The 21804-nt window shown below is 44.8% G+C and overlaps 1 protein-coding gene across 13 annotated transcripts in view; it reads right to left on the bottom strand.

The window, feature by feature from the left end:
- The window catches only part of ZMYM3 (zinc finger MYM-type containing 3), a 677821-nt gene that overhangs the window by 136704 nt on the left and 519313 nt on the right, over nt 1-21804 (bottom strand). For all 13 annotated transcript variants that reach the window (XM_033945153.1, XM_033945158.1, XM_033945160.1 and 10 more), the window contains one exon: nt 1032-1178. In XM_033945153.1, coding sequence (XP_033801044.1) covers nt 1032-1178 — 147 coding nt within the window. The remainder of the gene's footprint in view (nt 1-1031; nt 1179-21804) is intronic.

The following is a 21804-nucleotide window of genomic DNA, read 5'->3' as shown; positions in this document are numbered from 1 at the left end:
TGGGACGAAAGCCATATTGGTAAGGAATAAGAATAGAGAATCTCTCCAAGTATGATGAGAGTTGGGTAGATATGATGGACTCTAGCATCTTGGTTAAGAGAGGGATATTTGCTATTGGGCGATAGCTGGATGGTGTGGAAGGGTCTAGGTCAGATTTTTTCAGTAGTGGGGGGTCAAGGCAATATGACCCATTTCTAGGGAAAAAAGGCCCGAATATAGGGTGGAGTTTATGAGTTTGGTAATAGAAGAGATGGCCAGTGCGGGAATTTTCTCGTATAGGTAGGAGGGGAATGGGTTCAAGGAACAATTGCAGGATTTCAGTTTGAGGCAGAGTTTGAAAACCAGGGATTCAGATACGTGCTCAAAGGTAGTCCAGGATCTGTCGACTGGGATAGGGTTGGAGACCGTTTGGGTAGAATTGGAGTCGGTGGGTATCAGGGAGTTGTAGGAGACTGAAGGTGGGAAGGAACATCTCAGGGTAGAGACCTTTTCGTTGAAGAATTTTGCCAGAACATCGGCTGAGGGAGAGGAGGGGAGCGAAGTGGGGTCTTTTTTGGAGGTTAAGGAGCGCCAGATATTGAATAGTGTACTACTCTGGTTGTAGGATCTGGAGATTTTGTCACTGTAGAAGTCTTCTTAGTCTCCTATACTCCTCCACTTTTCTACTTCTTCTTGCTCTCAAACTTCCATTTCCAGTTGTGTATTCCTCCCAGTGCCACCCACCCTTGTATATCAAGTATTGCCTTTCCAAAATCTCATCCATCTACCTCCAGAAAAGTCACCCCCTCTCCATCCACAATGCCCCTCACCCATTCCAAGCTCCCTGAAAAATCAAATCTTCCTTCAATTACTAACATCTCCACCCTTTGTATTCAGGTAAGTCTATCAACCTATGTTCCACTCACTTTTCCTCAGACAAGTCTTTCTCCCCTCTCATCATGGACACATATTCCTTTGCGCACCCCCCCCCCAAACCATACACACATTCTTTCTTCAGTATTAGGAAAATCCCTTCCTCACTATCTGCTCACTTTTTGGGAAGTCAGCCTCTAGGTCCTGGCCAGGTTCATCAAGGACATTTGCCATCTTCACAGCCATTGCTAGCACATCATCTCTTGCTGGTCCAAATAGGTCACAATCCTCCAGAAGCCCCTCAGCACTCTGGTTACTTGCCAGATCTGAAGATATAAACAAAACCAGACTATTCATTAATGCCTTCACTAGAAACAGGGCCCTAAATGCATCACTGAGCTCTGCCAACCATGTACAGATATCACCAGGAATTAGAGACTGTACAACATCTTTACAGAGAGAGCAACCTCATATCTGGTTCTGTAACTGTGCTCTGCAATACCAATAAAGTTATGTTAAAAATAGGGATAATATGACTCCTACAAGGAGACATACAAAACAAGAAGTTTAGGAATAACATTTTGAAGAAAATAAGTAACTGCTTGAAGTTGAAGTACCAAATCATGATTAATATTATTTATTCCAATTAGACTAAATGACAAAGAGAATGTGGACTCCCATAGGGGTCTGTGCTGAAATTGTTACTTAATATTATTTCTAGAATGATCGGTGAAAAGGAAAAATAGTAATTTTATCATTTCTGCAGATAATACTAAACACTTCCAATAAGGAGTAGAATAAAAAAAAAAAAGACATTTTAAGCAGCAAGAAATACTACCTAGTTACACATCCAGTACACATCCAGTTTCTATAGCCCCTAATATCCTACAAGGAAATAATTACTTAGATACTGAAGCTTTGTCTGCAAGAAAATTTTCTAAATGCATTGTGTCAAGAAAAACATAAGAATTCTCTTTATAGGGGGTCATGTGATGCAGCCTGCCTGAACAGACGCAGGAGAGGGGAGCTCCACTCTAACCCCGGCAATATAGTAACTTACATAGTAACATAGTGTTTGGTATGCCCATAAGAGCTGCGAAACCGCTCCAAGAATAGCTCCAGTCACCCCCAGCCAAGATGGTGGTTGAGCCCGCATCTTTCACCATCCCAGTGAGTGACTAGATCTAGGAGATTACCTGCTCAGTTTTGGCGGCTCTGGCGGACCGCCTTAACAAGCTCGAATTGGCGGTAGATGAAATACATGAAATATTTGACATGCAAAATCGGTGGCTAACAGAGGCGAAGCAGCAAGTGTCGACCTAGGAGGACATGTGCTCTGCTTTGGAGTCATGGGTATCGGCATTGCATACCCAGAGTGAGAAGATGCGAGAAAGGCTGGAAGAGTATGAAAATCGCAGCAGGTGTAATAATCTTCGCCTAGTAGGTCTGCCTGAGACTGTTAAAGACAGCGACTTGTATCACATATTTGCACCTGGCTGCCGGAAAAACTTGGCTTGTCCGGCTCTGGCATGTGCTTTGAATGTGAGAGGGTTCACTGTGTCGACCTCAAGGTGTTGGATGGCAAGCGGGTGTGCACTGCAATCGCCAGATACAACAGTTGGAGGGACAAGGAGAGTATTCTTAAAGCCTTTCGGAAGTTGGGAGCTTTGAATTATAAGGGGACTAAAGTGCTGTTATTCAATGATTATCCTGTGCAGGTTGCAGCAAGTTTCAAGTTTATTTAAAATTTCTTATACCACCTAATTGAACTTCTAAGCAGTGTACAATAATAAATGTTTATACAAAGTACAAATGCAGTAAAACGAGGTTATAAAATTAACAATACAAGACATCACTAGGGATTGTTAGTACAACAAGTAACTTAATCCAAAGACAAACAAAGACGAAAGGAAAATGATAAGAACTACAACATTCTGAGGAAAGAAAACAATAAAAGGGACAAACAATAGATAGGGGAAGACTAAAATGGAAGCGAGGTAATTAGCTGATGTCGCCGTTCTGCACTGATCTCCACAACAAGGACATCCAGTTTGCCTTGGTCTTTCCTGCGAGTTTAGCTGAATGAGCAATCTGGATATATGAATATAAAAACCAAAGACGGGTCTTAGAGACATTGGGAGCATTGAGATCAAGCATCAAATTTCTGCATCTCAATGGCCACAAATTTGGTCTTGGAGAATGAGATGTACAGTGTCTGCATCTATGAGACAAACTTGGTTCTTTTTGTTACATAGAGCTTTTTGGACCCCAGTTCGTTTACAGATGTTAGATAGCTCTAAGTCTAATAGATGATGGCATTGTAATCTGGAAGCGGGGACATTGGATCACTTAATTTTTTACTGTCCCTGTATTATGACCTTTTGGAAATCAATTTGGTCTCAAATAAATTTGTCTATTAGAAAACCATGTAGCATTGTCATATGATACTATTCTGTTTGGTATGTCTATGAGAACAAAAAGTCAAATTTCATCATATAATAACAAACTTTTATTGATTATGACAGGAGTCGACATGCAACATATTACCAATAATTGGAAAAATTATACTAATCTTAGTTATTCATTCTAGTGGAATTAATTGTGTCACATTTATAAGATGGAATGAGTAATTGCTTTGCAAAAAGGGAATTATAATAACATTATAAAGATCTGGGGGCCAATGGCAAATTATTGTAATGAGTAGACATCATTTTCCATTGATAGTATATTTATACATAAAGGGAGGGGATTGGTAGGAAATTTTATCAAATAATTAATATTACAATATATACATGATATGTTTGTTTGAAATAATTGAGGAAGGATGGGTGGGAAGGGAATAAACTATTTATGTTGATAATAGAAAGAATTTTAAGTGCTGTGTAAAAATTTTCAATGTTGTAATCTTGTGCACTTGTTATAAGTTTTTAAATGAATAAAGAATTAAAAAAAAAAAAAAAAAGAAGTTGGGATTTGGGAAAGTTGATTTCGAATCCCAAACTCTGTAGAAACCACGTAGTCCGTTGGGTCGCTACAATAACCCCTTGAGATGTTGAATCTTTGATGAGCCAGTCGTCCAGGTAGGGAAATACCTGAAGACCATGGTTTCTGAGAGCTGCAGCTACCTGCAAAAGAGGCAGTGGGACCCCTGGACGACAAGGGAAGAAAAGGGTACATCAAGGAAGATAAACAGATTGCAGACAAACTAAATTCCTTCTTTGCGTCCGTCTTTACGAAGGAGGACACCTCAACAATACCTGAAGCGGAGAAACTGTTTACAGAAGAAATAGAGGACAGCCTCACCACAGTTGAAGTGAACTTAGATCAGATATACTACCAGATCGACAAACTTAAAAGTGACAAATCCCCTGGACCGGATGAAATTCACCCAAGAGTCTTGAAGGAATTGAAGGTTGAAATCGGAGAGTTATTGCAAAAACTTGCAAACCTGTCAATCAGAACTGGTCAGATACCAGACGACTGGAAGAAAGCGAACGTCACGCCAATTTTCAAAAAAGGATCGAGAGGAGAACCGGGCAATTATAGACCTGTGAGTCTTACGTCTGTCCCAGGCAAGATGATTGAATCACTGATCAAGGATAGCATAGTTCAGCACTTGGACACACACGACTTGATGAAACCCAGTCAACATGGATTCAGGAAAGGGAAATCGTGTTTGACGAATTTACTCCAATTCTTTGAGACCGTGAACGAGCAAATTGATAGTGGAAAGCCGGTGGACATAATATACTTGGACTTCCAGAAAGCGTTCGACAAAGTTCCACACGAAAGACTTCTCAGGAAACTACAAAGCCATGGCATAGAGGGAGATATACAAAGATGGATAGGCAAATGGCTGGATAACAGGAAGCAGAGAGTGGGCATTAATGGGAAGTTCTCCGACTGGGAGATAGTGACTAGTGGTGTACCCCAGGGCTCAGTACTTGGACCGATCCTTTTTAATATTTATATCAATGACTTGGAAAACGGAACATCCAGTGAGATCATCAAGTTTGCAGATGACACAAAACTCTGCCGGGCAATCAGATCGCAGGAGGATAGTGAGGAACTCCAGAGCGATTTGTGTCGGTTAGAAAAATGGGCGGAGAAATGGCAGATGAAGTTCAACGTGGAGAAATGCAAGGTAATGCATTTAGGCAGTAAGAATAAGGAATACGAGTACAGAATGTCAGGTGCAAGTCTGGGAAAAAGTGTACAAGAAAGGGATCTGGGTGTACTGATAGATAGGACCCTGAAGCCGTCAGCACAATGCGCGGCAGCGGCAAAGAAGGCAAATAGAATGTTGGGCATGATAAAGAAAGGAATCTCGAGTAGATCGGAGAAAGTTATAATGCCGCTTTATAGGGCAATGGTCAGACCCCACTTGGAATACTGCGTCCAACATTGGTCTCCCTACCTAAAGAAGGATATAAAACTGCTGGAGAGGGTGCAGAGACGAGCAACCAAACTAGTGAAGGGTATGGAGAAACTGGTATATGAGGATCGACTTAAAACACTGGGATTGTTCTCCCTTGAGAAAAGGAGACTGCGTGGGGATATGATCGAGACCTTCAAAATACTGAAAGGAATCGACAAAATAGAGCAGAGAAGATTATTTACATTGTCCAATTTGACACGGACAAGAGGACATGAAATGAAGCTAAGGGGGGACAAGTTCAGGACTAATGTCAGAAAGTTCTGCTTCACACAGAGAGTGGTTGGCATCTGGAATACTCTCCCAGGGGAGATTATTGCAGAATCGACAGTCCTAGGCTTCAAAAGCAAACTAGATGCATATCTCCTTGAGAGAGGCATATAAAGTATGGTTGGCTATAAAATAAACCAGGTGTATACCTGGCAGGGCCTCCGCGTGTGCGGATCGCCGGACTTGATGGACCGAAGGTCTGATCCGGAGATGGCGCTTCTTATGTTCTTATACTACCAGGCACTTGGTGAACACTCTGTTGAGATGAAGCCAGGCCAAAGGGCAGCACTCTGTACTGGTAATGCAGATTCCTCACACGAAATCTGAGATATTAACGGGAGGCTGGATGAATGGGAATAAGAGTATAAGCCTCCTTGACATCCAGAGAGCATAATCAGTCATTCTGATCTAGGAGGGGATAAAGGGACGCCAGGGATAACATGCAAAATTTTTCTTTGACTATAAATTTGTTGAGAGCCCCGAGATCCAGAATGGGCCGCAGATCGCCCGTCTTCTTCAGAACAAGGAAGTAACAGGAGTAAAACCCCCTTTTCTGCTGGAGACGAAGCAGAGCTTGAGCTTCTTGAAGAGAATATCACCTTGCGTGGGGACACAGTATTGTTAGGTGACTTCAACATGCCTGATGTGGATTGGGACACGCTTTCCTCTGCTTCCGGCAGCAGCAGGAGGCTATTAAACTCTATGAAGGGAGCAAGACTCAGGCAACTGATGTTGGAACCAACAAGTGATCAGGCAATACTGGACCTGATACTTACCAATGGAGAAAGTGTCACATAGGTCTCGGTGGGTGACACATTGGCCTCCAGTAACCACAACATGGTATGGTTCAATCTCAGGAAAGGTTTCACTAAATCTACCACACTGACCAAGGTCCTCAAATTCAAGGACACAAACTTCAAAGAAATGGGAGACTTCGTTCACCAGGCACTACAAAGCCAAACAGAAACCGATAACGTGGAAGAAATGTGGTCGACTTTGAAAGCCACCATACAAGAAGCAACAAACCGCTATGTTAAATCAGTAAGTAAACGGCGAAGGAACAATAAGCCACATGGTTCTCTGCGGAGATTTTGGACCTCATCAAGGAGAAGAAAAAAGCATTCATCTCTTACAAACAATCAGGGAAACAGGACTCTAGGGAAGTCTATCTGGCCAAGTCAAAAGCCGTCAAAACAGCAGTTAGGGAGGCCAAATTCCGCATGGAAGAGTCTCTAGCGAAGAACATCCAGAAAGGTGATAAATCCTTCTTCAGGTATATCAGTGACAGAAATAATAACTCAGGCGGGATAGTACGTCTTAGGAAACCAGACGGAGACTATGTAGAAGTAGACTCGAAAAAAGCCCAAATGTTAAATGAATACTTCTGCTCAGTCTTCATCCGCGAGGCGCCAGGACTCGGCCCTCAGCTACAGACAAGGGTTGACGCAGATGACCCGTTTAGTAATTTCGAGTTTACACCCAGCGGTGTCTACTGCGAGCTGTCAAAACTTAAGGTTAACAAGGCAATGGGGCCTGACAACCTACACCCCAGGGTGCTCAGGGAGTTGTGTGATGTCTTGGTAGAACCGCTATCCGCGCTTTTTAATCTCTCCCTTAGTACGGGTAACGTCCTGTTGGACTGGAAGATGGCTAACGTCATTCCACTCCACAAGAAAGGCTCCAAGATGGAGACAGCAAACTACAGACCGGTGAGTCTCACATCAATAGTGTGCAAACTAATGGAAACTCTAATCAAACGCCAATTGGATACGATCCTGAACGAGGAGAATCTACGGGATCCCCGTCAACATGGATTTACTAAGGGGAGATCCTGCCAATCCAACCTGATCAGCTTCTTTGACTGGGTGACGAGGAAGCTGGATGTTGGGGAGTCCCTGGACATCGTATACCTGGACTTCAGTAAAGCATTTGATAGCGTACCACACCGCAGGTTGCTGAGCAAGATGAGTTCTATAGGATTGGGCGACACATTGACGAAATGGGTTGGGAACTGGTTTGGAGGTAGGCTTCAGAGGGTAGTGGTGAACGGCACCCCCTCCGAAATGACGGAGGTAATCAGTGGAGTGCCGCAGGGCTCGGTCCTGGGCCCGATCCTATTCAACATCTTTATAAGAGACTTGGCAGAAGGGCTGCGAGGTAAAATAACATTATTTGCCGATGACGCCAAACTAAGCTATGTAGTGGGCAAAAGCACAACAGACATAAATTCAATGTCCGACAACATGATGCACGACCTACTCCTACTGGAGCGCTGGTCTAGGTCCTGGCAACTCAGCTTCAATGCCAAAAAATGCAAAGTCATGCACCTGGGCAGCCATAATCCATGGAAGATTTACACCCTTGATGGCGAGATCCTAACAAGAACTGAAGCAGAACGAGACTTAGGGGTGATCGTCAGTGAGAACATGAAGACTGCCAATCAAGTGGAGCAAGCTTCATCCAAGGCAAGGCAATTCATAGGTTGCATACACAGGAGTTTCGACAGCCGTAAGCCTGAAGTCATTATGCCATTGTATAGATCCATGGTGAGGCCCCACCTGGAATACTGTGTGCAATTCTGGAGGCCGCATTACCGTAAGGATGTGCTGAGACTGGAGTCGGTCCAGAGAATGGCCACCCGGATGGTCTCGGGACTCAAGGATCTCCCGTACGAGGAACGGCTGGATAAGTTGCAGCTGTACACACTCTAGGAACGCAGAGAGAGGGGTGACATGATCGAGACATTCAAGTATTTCACGGGCCGCATCGAGGTGGAAGAAGATATCTTCTTTTTCAAGGGTCCCGCGGCAACAAGGTGGCATCCGTGGAAAATCAGGGGCGGGAAACTGCACGGGGACACCAGGAAATTCTTTTTCACTGAAAGGGTGGTTGATTGCTGGAATAGTCTTCCACTTCAGGTTATTGAGGCCAGCAGCGTGCCTGATTTTAAGGCCAAATGGGATAGACACGTGGGATCTATTCACAGAGAAAGGTAGGGGAGGGTCATTGGGGTGGGCAGACTAGATGGGCCGTGGCCCTTATCTGCCGTCTATTTCTATGTTTCTATGTAAGAAGGGCGATCTTGGATGGACTGGGAGGATACTCTCTTGGAGGAAGCTCTGGTGGAATCTGATTGAAATGAAGAGAGTATCCTTCCCTGATGATTGACAGAACACAGAAGTCGGATGTTATTGTCTCCCATCGGGGGAAGATAATTCAGAGACAGAATGGTGGAGGTTATGCTCTGTTTTAAACAGTCAAAAAGGCTGCGTAGCCTTAGGTGCAGCAGAAGGTTGAGGTTTCAGTTGCTTCTGAGTCTGCTGTTTCTTGGGAGGAGGGCGAGTATAAAGAGCCGCTCTTGGAGCAAAACACCTCTGGTAAATAGGAGGAGGGCGTGCAGGCTTGGCAGGAGCTGGCTTTGGCTTAGGTCTGACTATAGAAGCAAAAGATTTTTCATGTTCAGACAATTTCTTGGTGGCTGCCTCAATAGATTCATCGAAGAGGTCATTGCCTGCACAAGGAACATTAGCCAAGCAGTCCTGAAGATTAGGATCCATATCAATGGTACAAAGCCAGGCAAGGCGGCGCATTGCTACAGGACAAGCAGCCGCCCTGGAAGACTCTCAAAGGCATCGTAAGAAGACTGAAGTAGATGTAATATGAGCTGTGATAGAGAAGCTATGACTTCTTGAAATTCAAAGTGCTTTTGAGTGTCTAAATAACTGAGAAATTTAAGCTAAAGAGCAAGGAGGAACTCATAATAAGTGAGAAAACAGAAATTATAATTAAGGACTTTAGAGGACATCATGGCATTTTGATAGATGCGACATCCGAACTTATCCATAGTTTTCCTTTCCCTTCCAGGAGGAACGGTAGCATAAACCTTGGAAGGATGGGACCTTTCCACAAGTAGGGATTTCTCAAATCCTTTGCAATGCAGAGTTTTATTTCAAGAATCCAATTTGCCTGGAACAGCTGGAATTGCATAAGAAGTTTCCAGGCGTCTGGTAAAAGTCTGAGCTAAAAGCTTGTAAAGAGGAAGCTTAAGTGACTCTGCCGGAGGTTGAGGAAGATGCATGACTTCGAGATACTCCTTAGAGTATTTGAAACTAGCATCCAATTGAAGGTTCAAGTCAACAGCCATCTGATGAAGAAAAGATGAGAAAGATAGCTGATCCGCCAATGCCTTGCCTCGAGAAGGACTCGAGGTCGACGAGGCAGCCTGGGTCGAAGATGATGCTTCGGCATGAAAAAAGGCATCAAAAGAACATGGAGACTTGGACGAAGCAATCGAAACCGCTGAGGCCTCGAGGTGTGGAAGTGGGGACCTCGATCAAGGAGTCGTGGTCTAGTAGAACTGGAAGGTGTTGATCAAGGCTTAGTCGAAGAAGGGCGTTCTTTGGAAGAAGAGGTATGCCTGGAAGTATGCCTCGAGGAAGGCCTCGATTGTCTGTGAGAATGATGCTTGGAAGCAGATCTCAAGGATCGAGGAGACTTCGCTCCGGAGATAGAAGCAGTCGGAGCCACCAGGGAATGGATAGGGCTGGAAGCTGTGGATCGAAGCTCCAGAGGCTTGATGGAGGAACCTCGATGCACTCCCCAAGACTCTGCTCCTTGTATAGAGCGTGAGGATTCCTGTTGAGGCACTTGCATAGAATCTGCTCCTTGCTTTATGTGCATAGATGCCAGACCAGACACTCGCAGAGACTCTGCTCCCTGCATAGAGTGTGTAGGCTCAGACTGAGGCATAGGAAGAGGCTCGATCTCGCAGGAGTTTGTAGAATGCCTACGCTGGATTAGAGTAACAAGCTTCGAAGAAGGTCTGATGAGGCTCGAGGTCGAAGCAGTGGAGGCAGGAGGACCCTCGGTTGAAGGCGAGTCCGAGGTCGGCTTCAGAGTTGAGGACGAGGTCAAATCGCTTCTCCACTGAAAGTAGATGACGTTTAAGAGCTCGGGGTTGAAGAGTAGCACAGCGCTTGCACTTGAGGCACCTACTGTGTGGGTCCATGAGGGAAATCTCATGCTGACACTGGCTACACTTCTTGAAGCCTGTTGTTGGCCGGGACATAGGAGGAAAAACAGCCACCGCAAAGTCGAAGCCTCTGGGCTGCGGCCGAGCATCATGCCCCGGCAGCCGAACGGAAGAAATAATTTTTTTTAAAAAAAAAAGTAGAAATAAAAGAATAAAAGAAAAAACACAGCGATTCGTGAAGAAAAAGAACACAAACCTAGGTGAGAGAAGGCACGAAGTAACAAAGTTAAACACAGAGAGTCAAAGACTGACTTCTCGGCTCCGCGGAAAACTGAGAACTGAGGAGACACGACCTGTGCTGGGCGGGAAGGCACTCACGCATGCGCGGTGCGGCTGACTCTAAACTTCTAGTTTTTACAAGCAAGTCTGCTTGCGAGGCTTCCGCATCGGGGTTCCGTCGATGACATCACCCATATGTGAGAATAGGCTGCCTGCTTGTCCTGGGATAACATAGTAACATAGTAGATGACGGCAGATAAAGACCCGAATGGTCCATCAAGTCTGCCCAACCTGATTCAATTTAAATTTTTTAATTTTTTCTTCTTAGCTATTTCTGGGCAAGAATCCAAAGCTTTACCCTGTACTGTGCTTGGGTTCCAACTGATGAAATCTCTGTTAAGACTTACTGGAATAACCACAAACAACATCAACACAGGTGCCATAAGGCGTTAAGGGGGCCAAAAGAGACTACGAGGAAAAAATAGCCAAGGAGGCAAAAAACTTCAAACTGCTCTTTCGATATATTAAGGGGAAACGACCCATGAAGGAAGTGGTGGGACTGTTGGATGACCATGGAATAAATGGAATGCTAAAGAAGGACAAAGCAATCTCCCGACAAACTGAACACATTTTTTGCATCTGTATTTACTGAAGAGGATATACACAGCATACCAGAACCCATCAGGCTATATGCTGCAAACGAAGACAGGAAACTGACAGGGTTGACGATCAGTCTAGAAGAGGTATGCAGGCAGATTGATAAGCTTAAGAGCGATAAATCCCCGGGACCAGATGGCATCCATCCAAGGGTCATCAAGGAACTGAAGGACTATAGTTGAACTGCTTCAACTAATAGCCAATCTGTCGATCAAATTGGGAAAGGTTCCGGAAGACTGGAAGGTGGCGAATGTTATGTTAAAGTTTTGAAAATAATGCATGATCGCACAGGTAACCAGTGGAGTTTCTTTAACCACGGTGTTATCTCAGTGGAATGGTGTTCTGCGACTCTTCATGCCGCTGGCTAGGATGAGCAAACTATGAGAGCATTGGGAGGGGGATCTTGGTCAGAGTTTTACAGATCACCAGTTTTTGGGATGTTTTTGGACACTTTATCTCTTTTCTAAATCTACTTTCAGGAATTACAATATAAAATTTTACATACACCATGCACAGGGGGGGCAGAGCTTGGGTTATGGAAATATAACCTTTGTGTTAAATGTAAATGCAACCCTGGCACCTATATTCACTCTTTTCTCGAGTGTACCAAGCTTACTATTTGGCAAGAGCTGCTGGTTCTCCTTGAGACCATTCTCAACCGGTCTGTTTCCTGGGATTAAGGGGTACTCCATTTGGGCTTTCAGGAGCCACTTCAGGAGCAGGGACTTACCATTCCCCAATGTAGATTTTTCTACAGTGCCATACTCCTAGTTAAAAAATTGATTTTATTGTACTGGGTTTCAGAGGACTCACCTACCACAAACCAATGGAAATGTAGGTTGAAAGAATTGGCCCAGTTTGAGCGTCACTCTTATGGTATGTCCTGAAAGTCAGACATGCAGTATTATGTCTCCTTATGGGGGTGCTTGCTAGAACTGGTCCCCATCTAGGAGTACAGCTATATGGCATTATTCTATTCTACCTCTTAGTAGTTGGTAGCTTCCTTGTCCTCACTGTACTCTGGGGGTTGGGAGGGGGAAGAGCGGTGGGTGGGAGGGGGGTTTGCTTGTTTGGGAGGTGTGCTTGGGATGCTTGCAGAATGTTTGTTGTGTTCTCCAGGGTGAATGAATTGGTGTGACTAAAGGGGAAGGAGGGGTGTTTGTTGATGTTTCAAAAATTGATGGTGGGCTGGCCTGGTTGTGACCTGGCAGCAAGGCTCCTTCTTTGTTTGTTTTAAGAGTTCACTTGCTCTTAGTGGTTGGCTGTTCTGTTAAGGGGTTGTGTTTTCTACTGTAGGGTTTTCTTTAATTTCCTTGCATGATTCCCTCTTTTTAAGGGCTTGTATCTGCTAGTTCTTCTATTATTAGTACATTAGTGATTTCTATTCCACCATTACCTTGCAGTTCAAGGTGGATTACATAAGAATTGTCATGAAATTAGGTAAGTCAAAAATGAATGGTGGTGAGGACAAATATTCAAAAAAGTATTTTAAAGCTGAGAGGTCAAAATGACATATGTAACACAAAAAGAAAGACTTCTCAGAATAAAGGTCACAAGCAAAGATTTGAATGAAATTCAAATATTGTGAAGTAAATACACTTTAGCATACACTCAGATATGTGTAGCCCAGCCAAGAGCCATAGCTCCTATAGCTGAACCCACCGTCCCTTCACTGTGTATAACTATTGAGTGATAAAGTGAGGTGATCTTCTTAAATATTGAACAAAAACTTTTCAATGGCAAAAAAGGAAAATTAAATCCTACTTATCTTAAAAGTGTGTTAGTAGGTCCCGACATGGACCATGTTTTGGAATCTTTTTCAAGGAACCCAAGAGAGAGGGGTCAGTAAATTCAAATACCAGAGAATCGCTGAGTGGTGTGGACAAAAAGATGTTTCATAAGTGGAAGGGACAATTTCATGGCGTAATGCCGTTGTCTCTAATTCTTTTTTTGAAGAATTAGATACAACGGCATTACGCCTTGAAATTATCAACATTCAATCTCAGTCTATTCTCAACTTCTGGTACTTCTGGAGGGAGGAATTTGTGTACCTCCTTCTGTGTAATCCAAAAAGGTGGAGGAGGATGACGACTGTATGTGAAAAATAATATAAAAGCAGCTGAAGCAATATGGATCGTTTGGAGAGAGAAGATGGAACCTCTGTTCACATAGCTTTTGTCTACAGACCTCTGATACAAACAGAAAATCAGGTTTTGTCTACAGATCTCTAGCCCACCGAGATCACAGAATAAGCTCCTGCCTTCGCAGGCTGGCTCAGGCTGACTACCCGTCCCAGCGTCAGATTCTACCTTAGCGTCTGATCCTCCTTCAGCCCTGGGCTGCCAAAAGTTTCCCCCCAACGATTTCTCACGGCAGAGGAAGGAAGAAACTCTCCCCCATCCTGCTCTCTCCCTCCTCTGCCTCACATCTCTTAAGCACGAAGGAATCGTGGATTACAAAAGATGACCTTTTTACACAAAACAAACTCTGCTCCCACGGTTACCAAAACTCTTCTCACCTAGAACTAACCGTAAAGGAGGCGGCCTGGCAATTCTCTACAAATCTTTCTTCGACGTCCAGCTCCTTAAAAAGGGCAGCCACACCTCACTAGAATATATGCTAGCCTCTGTCAACGATGAATTCCACCCTCACCCACTGGGTATCCTGCTTCTTTATCGCCCACCTACCCCTTGGAACAAATCCTCCAATCTCGTCCTCGAGACCACAACAAATGCCTTCCTCAAATTCCAAAGACTACTGATCATTGGGGACATCAATCTCCACCTAGATGACATCACCAGCAAGGATACGGTTGAGTTTATTAGCTTCCTCACCTCCCTTGGCTTCCCCCCTCCTGCTCCATCTCCAACCCACGAAAAGGGGCACACACTAGACCTCATTAGTTTCCTCGATCTTACCGCTTACAAAACTTCAGCAGACGACATCTGCTGGGATCATGTCCCCTGGTCCGACCACTTCTTAGGGGCTTTCTGTCTCCCCATCTTCATGTCGCACCTTGGGGCTCCACCCCACAGCTCCAATTCCATTACCTACCGCAAAAAAATTACGAGCGATCTGTTCTGGTCTAAATTTCTCAACCTATTCTCCTCCGCTCCTAAGCCTGCAGACTCAGAAGCTAATTGGCATACCTGGGTTGTTCTCTCTGAGTCCACCTACCACTCCCTCGCCCCTCTCTCCACTAAATCCATCTCCTACCCCCGCAAGGCCCCTTGGTACCTCTCATATCACAGAGAACTAAAGCAAAAATGTAGAGCTCTAGAACGAATATGGAAAAAAATCTAAATCCCCCACAGATAGACAGTCTTGGAGATTCAATATTAAGCTGTACAATACAGTGCTAAAGAAAGCTAGGAAGAACTTCTACTGCGACAAAATCTCTAGATCCAACAACCAGAGCAGCATACTATTCAATATCTGGCGCTCCTTAACCTCCAAAAAAGACCCCACCTCGCTCCCCTCCTCTCCCTCAGCTGATGTTCTGGCAAAATTCTTCAATGAAAAGGTCTCTACCCTGAGATGTTCCTTCCCACCTTCAGTCTCCTACAACTCCCTGATACCCACCGACCCCAATTCTTCACAAATGGTCTCCAACCCTATCCCAGTCGACAGATCCTGGACCACCTTTGAGCACGTATCTGAATCCCTGGTTTTCAAACTCTGCCTCAAACTGAAATCCTGCAACTGTTCCTTGGACCCATTCCCCTCCTACCTATACGAGAAAATTCCCGCACCGGCCATCTCTGCTATTACCAAACTCATAAACTCCGCCCTACACTCGGGCCTTTTCTCCCCAGAAATGGGTCATATTGCCCTGACCCCACTGTTGAAAAAATCTGACCTAGACCCTTCCACACCATCCAGCTATCGCCCAATAGCAAATATCCCTCTCTTAACCAAGATGCTAGAGTCTATCATATCTACCCAACTCTCATCATATTTAGATAGATTCTCTATTCTTCTTCCCTACCAATATGGCTTTCGTCCCAACCTCAGCACCGAATCCCTATTAACTTCCTTGATCTCAAAGGTTCAACAACTTCATTCTCAAAATAAGTTTGCCGTCCTCCTACAATTCGACCTCTCCGCAGCTTTCGACATTGTCCATCATGATATTCTCATTTACCAACTCTCTGAGATAGGCATTAACTCCACAGTCCTAGACTGGTTCTCAAAATTCCTACGTTCTCATTCCTACTCTGTCAACATGAATGGCACCTCTTCCTCCTCCTGGAAACTGATATGCAGAGTCCCGCAAGGCTCACCTCTATCCCCCATCCTTTTCAACATTTATATGACCTCCCTAAAACTCCTCCACCTATCCCCCCCTTGAAACAATATACACGTATGCTGACGACATCCTCGTCCTCCTCGAGACTGATTCGAACCTCTTCAACCTTTCAGAGAACATAGCCTCCTGTATAATGAACCTTCAATCCTGGGCCCACATTGTTCAAATGAAACTAAACGAGTCCAAAACAAGACTCCTTTGGCTTGGTCCAAAACTAGACCAAATACCCTCCTCCATCTCTCTGCCCTCTGGCTCCTCTCTGCAGCTTGAGTTCTCAAGCAAAGTTCTGGGCGTCATTACTGATTCTACACTGTCCTTCAATGACCACCTCAATTCCCTGGTAAAAAAATGCTTTTTCAGCCTTCACATGCTGAGGAAAGTTAGATCCTGTTTCCATCAAAATCATTTTACCGTCCTTGTCCAATCCATCATCCTTTCCAAATTGGACTATTGCAATTCTATCTACTTAAGCCTAACTAAGAAAAACCTTCATAGACTCCAGCGGATCCAGAATGCCGCGACCTAGCTGATTTTCGCAAAAAGTAAATTTGACCATGTCTCTCCACTTCTGTCCAAGCTTCACTGGCTACCGATAATCGCCAGGGTCCACTTCAAATGCGCCTGTCTAGCTTTCAAAATCCTACATGGAATCCTCCCTCCATGTATCCCTCTTTCTTGGAACTCCTCAAACCCTAATACCACCAGATCCACCCACAAATTAAAACTCATTAAGAGGCATTCCCCATAAAGGAAAACTAGGGCCTCCCTTCCCTTCAGAATCACCGAGCTCTGGAACAAACTTTCCTCCCCTCTTCGGAACCTGAGCTCTCTCCAACTTTTTCGCAAACATCTGAAGACCTGGCTATTCTCAAAAATCTGATACTTACTCCATCTCTGGCATCTAAGCCCTCTAAAAACTCCTCTTATTTGGACCTCTAACCCCTCATTGTAGTTCCTTTCTATCCGATCTCCTGCAAACCTCTACCTTTCATTGTAGTTCCTTTCCATCCCATCTCCTGTAAACCGTGCCGAGCTCTACGAATGTGGAGATGATGTGGTATACAAACCTAAGATTTAGTTTAGTTTAGTTTAGAAACATCGGTCCAAAACAACGGCCACGGAGCTGAACTTCCGAAAAGGGAATTACAAAGGGATGAGACTCATGGTGGGGAAGAAGAATATGAAAAAGATAAGCACTGTAAAAACAGTAGAGCAAGCTTGGTCCCTTTTTAAAGACACAGTCACTGAGGAGCAAAATCTATATATACCACATATCAACAAAGGATCCAAGAGGAAAAAGAAGAAAGAACTGGCGTGGCTCACTGTAGAGCTGAAGGAAGCGATTAGAGACAAGAAAACTTTGTTTAAGGAATGGAAAAAGTAAAAAAACGATGAAAACTGGAACATGCACAAACAACATCAACGCAGGTGCCATAAGGTGGTAAAAGGGGCCAAAAGAGACTACGAGGAAAAAATAGCCAAAGAGGCGAAAAACTTCAAGCCATTCATAAGAACATAAGAACATAAGCGTTGCCTCTGCCGGGTCAGACCAGGGGTCCATCGTGCCCGGCAGTCCGCTCCCGCGGCGGCCCCCCAGGTCCATGACCTGAAAGTGTTCCCTACCTAACTTAAAATACCCATACCCTGTTCACTCAATGTCCTGTAAGGTAAATCTCTATCTGTACCCTGTTATCCCTTTCGCTTCCAGGAAGTCATCCAGTCCCTTTTTGAACCCCAGAATTGTACTCTGTCCTATCACCTCTCCGGGAAGCGCGTTCCAGGTGTCCACCACCCTCTGAGTGAAGAAGAACCTCCTTGCATTTGTTATGAATCTGTCTCCTCTCAGTTTTTCTGAATGACCTCTTGTTTTAGTTGTCCCTGCTAGTCTAAAAAATCTGTCCCTCTCCACCTTCTCTATGCCTTTCATGATTTTATAGGTTTCTATCATGTCCCCTCTCAGTCTCCGCTTCTCCAGGGTAAAGAGCCCCAGCCTGTCCAACCGTTCGGCATATGAAAGGTTCTCCATACCCTTTATCATCCTCGTTGCCCTCCTCTGGACCCTCTCGAGTACTGCCATGTCCTTCTTGAGGTATGGTGACCAGTATTGGACGCAGTATTCCAGATGTGGGCGCACCATTGCTCGATACAGTGGCAGGATAACTTCTTTTGTTCTGGTAGTGATACCTTTTTTGATAATGCCCAGCATTCTGTTCGCTTTTTTTGAGGCCGCTGCACATTGCGCCGCCTGCTTCATTGTGTTATCCACCAATACCCCCAGATCTTTTTCTTGGCTTCCTTCCCCGAGTACCCTCCCTCCCATCGTATAGCTGTACATGTAGTTCCCCTTCCCTATGTGCAAGACCTTACATTTCTCCACATTGAAGCTCATCTGCCATTTTTTTGCCCACTCACTCAGTTTGTTCAGGTCGCTCTGCAGTTCTTTGCATTCTTCAACAGTTCCGGCCCTGCTGGAGAGTTTTGTGTCATCCGCGAATTTGATAACTTCGCACTTTGTCCCCGTTTCTAGATCATTAATAAATATATTGAACAGCAATGGTCCCAGCACTGACCCTTGCGGAACACCACTTGTGACCCCTATCCAGTCAGAGTAGTGCCCCTTTACTCCTACCCTCTGTTTCCTGTCCGCCAGCCAATTTTTGATCCATCTGTACACGTTTCCTTCCACCCCGTGACTCCACAGCTTCTTCAGTAAGCGTTCATGGGGCACCTTGTCAAAGGCTTTTTGGAAATCCAGATATATAATGTCTACTGGGTCACCTTGGTCCAATTGCTTACTTATCCCCTCAAAGAAATGCAGTAGATTTGTCTGGCATGATCGGCCTTTACAGAAACCATGCTGACTCGATCTCATCAGATTATTTTTTTCTATATGCTCGTTGATACCTTCCCTGATCATTGATTCGACCATCTTCCCCGGAACAGAGGTTAAACTCACCGGTCTGTAGTTTCCCGGGTCGCCTCTCGATCCTTTTTTGAAGATCGGTGTAACATTCGCTATCCTCCAGTCCTCCGGGATTACCCCTGTTCTCAAGGACAGGTTGCAAATATGCTGCAGTAATTCTGCTGTTTCGTCTCTAAGCTCTTTTAGTATTCTCGGGTGGATCCCGTCTGGGCCCGGAGCTTTGTCCGTTCTTAATCTATCTATCTGCCTGAGAACGTCTTCGAGGCTTACCTCCATGCATGATAGTTTCCCCTCCTGATCTCCCCTGAAGATTTTTTCCGGTTCTGGCACACTGGATGTGTCCTCTATTGTAAAGACCGACGAGAAGAACTTGTTTAGCCTACCAGCCACCTCTTTTTCCTCTTTCACCACTCCCTTCCGGTCACCCTCGTCCAGGGGCCCCACCTCCTCCCTCGCTGGCTGTTTCCCTTTCACATATCGGAAAAATGGTTTGAAATTTTTTGCTTCCTTGGCTAGTCTCTCCTCATACTCTTTCTTGGCTTTCCTGACTACTCGGTGACATTCTTTTTGTTGCTTCCTGTGCTCTCTCCAGTTTCCTTCAGTTTTGTCCTTTTTCCACTTCCGGAATGATTTTTTCTTGTCTCCTATCACTTTCTTTACTTCACTGGTTATCCATGCAGGGTCCTTTGTCTGATTTTTCTTGGAACCTTTCCTAAATCTTGGTATATATAGGTTTTGTGCCTTGTTTACTGTGTCCTTGAATAGGGACCAGGCTTGCTCCACAGTCCGCGTTTCCTTGGAGCTGTTTCTGAGCTTTTTTCTCACCATTTGTCTCATGGCATCATAGTTCCCTTTCTTGAAGTTAAATGTTGTTGCCTTGGTTCTCTTTCCCATAGGTAGTCCTACTTGCACTTTGAACTGTATCATGTTGTGGTCACTGGTTCCTAGTGGTCCTATGATCTCCACATCCTTCGCGGGGCCTTTCAGCCCATTGAGGATCAGATCCAGAGTCGCTGATCCTCTCGTTGGTGCCTCGACTAGTTGTTCCATGAAGCAGTCCTGTACTGCTTCCAGGAACTCCGTTTCCCTTGCACATTTTGAGTTTCCGAGACACCAGTCTATCCCCGGATAGTTGAAATCTCCCATAACTATGGTGTTTGGGTTCTTGCATTCCCTTCTCAGCTCGGCTACCATTTCTGTATCTTCAGCTTCAGTTTGCCCAGGTGGACGGTAGAACAGTCCCATCTTTATCTCGGTTCCGTTGCTTCCTGGTACTTTGATCCACAATGCCTCCAGTTGGGCATTTGTCTCTGCTGTGTCCACAGTGGTTGAGTGAATTGTATCCCTTATGTATAGTGCTATTCCTCCCCCCTTCTGGTAAGTCCTGTCTTTTCGGTAGAGTTTGTATCCTGGCAGTACTATGTCCCATTTGTTTTCCTCGTTCCACCATGTTTCCGTGATCCCTATGATGTCTAGTTTCTCATTATTGGCCATGACCTCTAGTTCCCCCATTTTGTTCTTTAGGCTCCTTGCATTTGTATACATGCATTTCGATATATTAAAGGGAAACGACCCGAGAAGGAAGCAGTGGGGCTGTTGGATGACCTTGGAATAAAGGGAGTGCTAAAGGGAGGACAAAGAAATCGCCAACAAGCTGAACACATTTTTTGCGTCTGTATTTACCAAAGAGGATATACACAGCATACCGTAACCCATCAGGCTATATGCTGGAAATGAAGACGGGAAACTGACAGGGTTGAAGGTCAGTCTAGAAGAGGTATGCAAGCAAATTGATAGGCTTAAGAGCGATAAATCCCCGGGACCGGATGGCGTCCATATGAGGGTCATCAAGGAATTGAAAGGGACTATAGCTGAACTGCTTCAATTAACAGCCAATCTGTCGATCAAATCGGGAAAGATTTCGGAAGACTAGAACGTGGTGAACGTTAAGCCTATCTTCAAAAAAGGTTCAAGGGGAGATTCGGGAAACTACAGACCGCTGAGTCTGACCTCGGTACCGGGAAAGATGGTAGAGGCACTGATAAAGGACCGCATCATTGATCACCTTGATGGATACAATCTGATGAGAACCAGCCAGCACGGTTTCAGTAAAGGCAGATCATAAGAACATAAGAAGTTGCCTCCGCTGGGTCAGACCAGAGGTCCATCGCGCCCAGCAATCCGCTCCCGCGGCGGCCCATCAGGTCCATGACCTGTAAGGTGATCCTTGTCTAAAACCCTTTATTCCCCTTTATGCTTCTATCTATACCCTTTCATAATCCTATCTCTACCTCTATCTGTATCCCTCAATCCCTGCATCCTTCAGGAATTTATCCAATCCTTCTTTAAAACCCCGTAGTGTACTCTGTCCTATCACAACCTCCGGAAGCGCATTCAATGTGCCCACCACCCTCTGAGTGAAAAAGAACTTCCTAGCATTGGTTCTAAACCTGTCCCCCTTTCAATTTTTCCGAGTGCCCCCTTGTTCTTGTGGTTCCCAATAGGCTGAAGAATCTATTCCTCTCTACCTTCTCTATGCCTTTCAGGATCTTGAAAATCTCTATCATGTCTCCTCTGAGTTTCCACTTTTCCAGGGAGAAAAGCCCCAGCCTTTCTAACCTGTCTGCGTATGGAAGGTTTTCCATACCATTTATCATTTTCGTCGCTCTTCTCTGAACCCTCTCTAGTATCGCCATGTCCTTCTTAAGGTATGGTGACCAACTTGCTGCACTTCTTCGAGGAAGTAAACAGGCGGATAGACAAGGGTGACCCGGTCGACATTATATATCTGGATTTTCAGAAGGCGTTCGACAAAGTTCCACATGAACGACTACTTTGGAAAAATGCATACCATGGAATTGAGGGTGAAATACTCACGTTGATTAAAAACTGGCTGGAGCATAGGAAACAGAGAGTGGGGGTAAATGGACAATTCTCAGAATGGAAGAGTGTCACCAGCGGTGTGCTGCAGGGTTCAGTGCTGGGACCCGTGCTCTTCAATATCTTTATAAATGATCTGGACAATGGTATGACAAGTGAGGTGATTAAATCTGTGGACGATACAAAGTTATACAGAGTAGTGAAGACACAGGGGGATTGCGAAGATC

Source organism: Geotrypetes seraphini, chromosome 5 (assembly GCF_902459505.1).
Source record: "Geotrypetes seraphini chromosome 5, aGeoSer1.1, whole genome shotgun sequence".
NCBI classification, from domain to species: Eukaryota; Metazoa; Chordata; class Amphibia; order Gymnophiona; family Dermophiidae; genus Geotrypetes; species Geotrypetes seraphini.
This window is presented reverse-complemented; position numbering and strand designations above follow the sequence as displayed.